Source organism: Poecilia reticulata, linkage group LG12 (assembly GCF_000633615.1).
Source record: "Poecilia reticulata strain Guanapo linkage group LG12, Guppy_female_1.0+MT, whole genome shotgun sequence".
Classification (NCBI taxonomy): Eukaryota; Metazoa; Chordata; class Actinopteri; order Cyprinodontiformes; family Poeciliidae; genus Poecilia; species Poecilia reticulata.
Window position 1 is genome coordinate 25,562,566 of NC_024342.1, and position 4,773 is coordinate 25,567,338.

At 56.5% G+C, this 4,773-nt stretch overlaps 2 protein-coding genes across 6 annotated transcripts in view; both read right to left on the reverse strand.

Annotated features, from left to right (window-relative positions):
- slc25a25b (solute carrier family 25 member 25b) overlaps positions 1-4,286 on the reverse strand; it is a 13,495-nt gene extending 9,209 nt beyond the window's left edge. The window contains exons 1-3 of one of the 4 annotated variants that reach the window (XM_008424777.2): positions 2,936-4,286; positions 477-603; positions 320-407 (exon numbers count right to left, since the gene is read on the reverse strand). In XM_008424777.2, the coding sequence (XP_008422999.1) occupies positions 320-407; positions 477-603; positions 2,936-3,250 (530 nt within the window). In that variant the 5' untranslated portion in view covers positions 3,251-4,286. Of the gene's footprint in view, positions 1-319; positions 408-476; positions 604-1,199; positions 2,837-2,935 lie in introns of those variants that run through there. The other 3 variants (XM_008424778.2, XM_008424780.2, XM_017307762.1) reach the window with 3 other exon arrangements.
- Positions 4,287-4,360: 74 nt separating this feature from the next.
- LOC103474056 (SWI/SNF-related matrix-associated actin-dependent regulator of chromatin subfamily B member 1-like) overlaps positions 4,361-4,773 on the reverse strand; it is a 7,034-nt gene continuing 6,621 nt past the window's right edge. Inside the window, exon 10 of one of the 2 annotated variants that reach the window (XM_017307768.1) lies at positions 4,361-4,773. The gene's annotated coding sequence lies outside the window, so the exon portion shown is untranslated. The other variant, XM_017307767.1, reaches the window with a different exon arrangement.

A 4,773-nucleotide genomic window follows, 5' to 3' on the forward strand; every position in this document is an offset into this window, starting at 1 on the left:
AACTGGACCAAACTGGACCTAACTGGACCAAACTGGACCAACTGGACCAACTGGACCAACTGGACCAACTGGACTGACGGAACCAACTGGACCAAACTGGACCAACTGGACCGACGGAACCGACTGGACCAAACTGGACCAACTGGACCGACGGAACCAACTGGACCGAGCGGCACAAACTCACATGGATGATCTGAGAATAAAACCAGCTGTCGTCTCTGAGATCATCTGATTTTATGTGCTGCCGCCCAGAACCCTCCATCTTTGGCCCAAACACAGCAGAACCAGTACCGACCCGGTTGGACCCGGTTCCTCTCACCTCCTCAGGATCTCCTCGGCCTGCTCCTCCGTCAGGTGGATCCCCAGATCCCGCAGCGACTGCATGATCTCCTGCGAGTCGATCCGGCCTGAAACACACAGAGAGGTCAAAGGTCCCGACCCGAGACCCGGTTCCGGTCCCGGTCGACCCGCCTCACCGTCGTTCTTCCTGTCCAGACTCCTGAAGACGAGCCGCAGCTTCTTCTCATGATCCCGGAGGTACTGAACGAACTCCTGGAAGTCCAGCTGGCCGTCCAGGTCCTTATCGCCGGCCGTCACCATGCGCTGCACAGAGAGGGGCCAAACATGAGGGCCGGGGGCCGGGGAGGGCCGGGGGGGAAACATGAGGGCCGGGGGAGAAACATGAGGGCCGGGGGCCAAACATGAGGGCCGGGGGCCAGGGAGGGCCGTGGGGGAAACATGAGGGCCATGGCCTCATGCTTCCTCAGTCATCTGGATCCGTTAGAGAGAAAACTTTTCATCAGGTGAACTGAGCCAGACTGAGCTCTAACCAGAACCAGAACCAGAACCGGACCTAAAAGGAACATTCAACATTGATGTTCATCAGACTGAACATCAACAGCCCTCAACGCTGATCCAGTTAGACCCAATGAATCAGAACCACTTCAATTTTCCCAGAACTCCCCATCAGAACCAGGTCACAGAACCAGAACCTATGATTCTGATGCAGCTGCAGTTTCCCAGCAGGTTCTGACCCAACTGGACCCGGATCGCCTCTCTGATGATACATGCTGCCCTCATTTCTGCCTGTTTTCCTTCCACCAGATTTTCTGCTCAGAGCCTGAACACAGAAGGGAAACCGGACCGGACCGGACCGGACCGGACCGGACCGGCCCGGCCCGGCCCGGCCCATGCTGTACCTGCTGCAGGTCCGGAGGCGCCACCGTCAGGATCAACCTGCTGGTCCTGCTGGGAGCACTGGGAGCGGCATCCTGGCCGGAGGGGGCGGAGCTTCTCTGGAGGACCACCTGCAGCGTCTCGCAGCGTCCTGCAGGCTGGGCCGGATCAGACCCGGCCGGGTCGGAACCAGCCGGATCAGAACCGGCCAGGTTGGAACCGGCCAGATCAGAACCGGCCGGGTCGGAACCGGCCGGGTCAGAACCAGCCGGATCAGAACCGGCCGGGTCGGAACCAGGTGCCTCGGCCCGGCTCAGCAGATCCAGGAACTCCTGCAGCATCCTGAGACGGACCGGGTCAAATCAGAACCGCATCACTTCCTGCTGCAGGACGAGAGATGCAGCGTCCGGCGGTGCGTTCAGGAGCATCTGGTGCTGTGGGACGTCCTGCTGCAGCATCACTGCAGCATCACTGCAGCCCCGCCGGCCAATCACAGCCCCACACACTGCTCAGCCGCGTCGGCAGCCAATCACAGCCCGGCTCTCAGCGTGGAGCTGTGTCAGAGGAAGGGGGGGTGGGGGCTGCAGGGTTTCCCCTTCGTCATCCTCCTCTTCCTCCTCCTCCTGCTGCAGCGGCTCGGACTCAGGCCAACCGAACCGTCAGCGTCCAGAACCAGAACCAGAACCTCACATTGGGCCAGCTGCACTTTTACACTGTAAAAACCCCCGTTAGACCGTCTGAATAAAACTGAACTCAGGTCAGTGACGTGAACATCAACTGACTGGTTTTACACGTTGGTTGAGTTTCGGCAGGATTCCTCCCCCGTATCCAACTGTGTGGCGTTTCAGGTTCGGCCGCCAGCTGTGGAGATTTGTGGCAGGTGTGGCTTTCCGTAGCCCCGACTCGCTCTGAGGCTCATTACTTTCCACCAGCAGGAAGCCGGCAACATGCTAACTTCCTGTCCGACAGGCGGCCATCTTCCCCACGGAGGGAAGCCAGAACCAGACGGACCGGACCAGAACCATGTGACCCGTCAGGTCCGATCGGCAGCTGGATCAATGGTTCCCCTCCATTCATCACTGCTGACCTCTGACCCCGGAACCCAGAACCCAGAACCCGCCTCCTCTGCAGAATGTTCTGGAGTCTCAGAACCGGTCGGGTCGGGTCTTCAGTTCTTTAACTCGTTTAACCAGCAGGACGTCGGTCACATGACCTGGGGTCACTGAGGGGTCACCGAGGGGTCGGGTTAGCCTAACCCTAACCCAGAACCTGGAGTTCTGGTGATTTACCGGGTCAACATGTAAACAAAGTAATCCCAGAGTTCTGATCCGTTAACCAGGTTCTGATCAGAACCAGAACCCGGATCCTGCGGTTCCAGTTCATCTGTCTGTCTGGATCAGTTCTGGGCCCAAACACCAGGAGGTTCTGGAGGAGAACCTTCTGGGTCCCGTGGTTCTGGAAAAGGTTCTGCTGTAAAAACCCACCTCAGGTTCCGAACCTGGGGGCGTGGCCCAGTAATCCCGTCTGTAGTTCGGGGGGTTTGACTTTGTTAAAGTTCGGAACTGAAGCTAAAAGAAAAGTTCTGGACCAGTTTGGGTCAACAGAACCGAACCGAACCCAGATAAACAACCTGCGTGCCGGAACCATGGCGGGCTGGTTCTCCAACACGACCCGCACGTCCGCAGTAACCCGAGCTGCGACCCGAACCCGTCCGGATCAGAGCGGACCCGTCCCGAACCCGTCCGGACCGGACTCTTACCCGCAGCTCGTGCTCGGTTCGGTGGACCCCCAGCTTCTTCAGGCCGATGCTCAGGTCGTTCACGCAGATCCCGCCGTCCCCGTTCACGTCCAGGATCTCGAACAGAACCTTCAGCCGGTGCTCCTGGTCCGGACCGCCGCACACGTCACACGCATGGTCCGGGATGTCCGAACCGGACCGGGAGTCCTGGGGGGGCCGCGGGCTGACCGGGGGCGGCCCGCAGCCTCCGCCCGGGTCCACGCTGGCGTGGGTCTCCGCGGACCGACACTGGCAGAACAGTCCGGCGACCAGGCGGGTCCCCTGCGGCTGGATCATGAAGTTCCGACGGAACCGAACCGGACTGATGGACGGACTAGCACCACGTCACATGTCCCAGAACAATCCCAGCTCAGCCTCTACAACACGAACCAGAACCGTTCTTCTGACCGGATCGGCCTCCCACAATCCCCGAGCAGAACCTGTTCGGTTCTGGTCCGGTTCTCAGAACGGCTCCTCCGTGGACCGAATCCGATAAAAGCGGTCCGTTAGTGTGATTCTAGTCCGGGCTGTCAGCGAGTCCAGCGGCCGCTAAAACCCGTTCACCCGGTTTAAACAGAGCAGAACCGAAATAAACCCAGAATCATCCGAACCTGGATCAGGTTCTGCAGGTTTTCAATTAAAATTGATTAATTTACCGCAAACCGAGAGTCCGCGTACTGCGCCAAACCGGCTTCTGCTATACTCTCGCTGTTTACCGCGAGATTACTTCAGGAAAACACGGGGCACATTGACTGTGGGAATTCCGGCTCCAGACTGGGATCTGGATCATTTGGCTTCGCTTAGCGGGTCTTCTAGCTAACAAACGGATCTATTTTTATTGTCCTTTAACCGAAACACCAAATTAAAAACGGAGCCAGTAGAAAACGCAGACTTCTTGTGGATTATATTAATAAATCAGAAAACAGAAACACAATTAACTGTTTTAACACAGGCGGCTTATTAGCTGTTGATGCTAGCAATAGCTTGCCTATAACTGATTCTCAACTGGCAGATTTAAACTTCAGACCAGAACTGGACGGGTTTTGAGAGGCGGTTCGTTTGGTTTCACACTGAAATATAATCATAAAACAGAAATACAAACATTGAACCCCGTTTATATCACATCACCAGCAGCAGAAAGCGAAGACAAAGAGTTAGCACATTGAGCTGGATCGGTCCAGAGCGGCCGGGTTTACCGGGAATAAAGGAAAAGCTGAACGGAACCGGTGAGAATGGATCCGAATCATGTGGACCGAAGAGTTCAGATAAACTCGGTGACCTCTGACCGCGCGATCCTCTGATGAAGATAATGAATCACTCTGGGCGTTCAGATGAACGGTTCCTGAACTGTTCAGTCTGTTTCGCGGCCCGTCAGCAGATCAGAAATGATGACGTCACCAGGAGACACTCGGTTAATCTTTGTTTTATTGTTTTCATATAAAAACAGTCAATATAAAGGTCCAACAATTTACAAAAGAAGAAGAGATGAAGTGACCCCGGTCTGCATGCAGAACCTGTACCGGGTCAGAACCGGGTCAAAGCGGAACCAGGAGCACCGGTTTGTTCTGGTTGCTCGGCAGCGGTTTCCACGGCAACCTGGTAGTGACGCGTCGTCATGATGAGCCTGAAGGTTCTGGTTCTGGAGGCCAGAACCTGCAGCCGCACGGTGGAGCAGAAACGGGTCAGAACAAAACCTACATGAGGCGAGACATGGTGGTCTGCAGTCGGTCCAGATGGTTCTGGTGGGTCCAGATGGGTCCAGATGGTTCTGGTGGGTCAAGATGGTTCCACATGGTTCTGGTGGGTCCAGATGGTTCTGG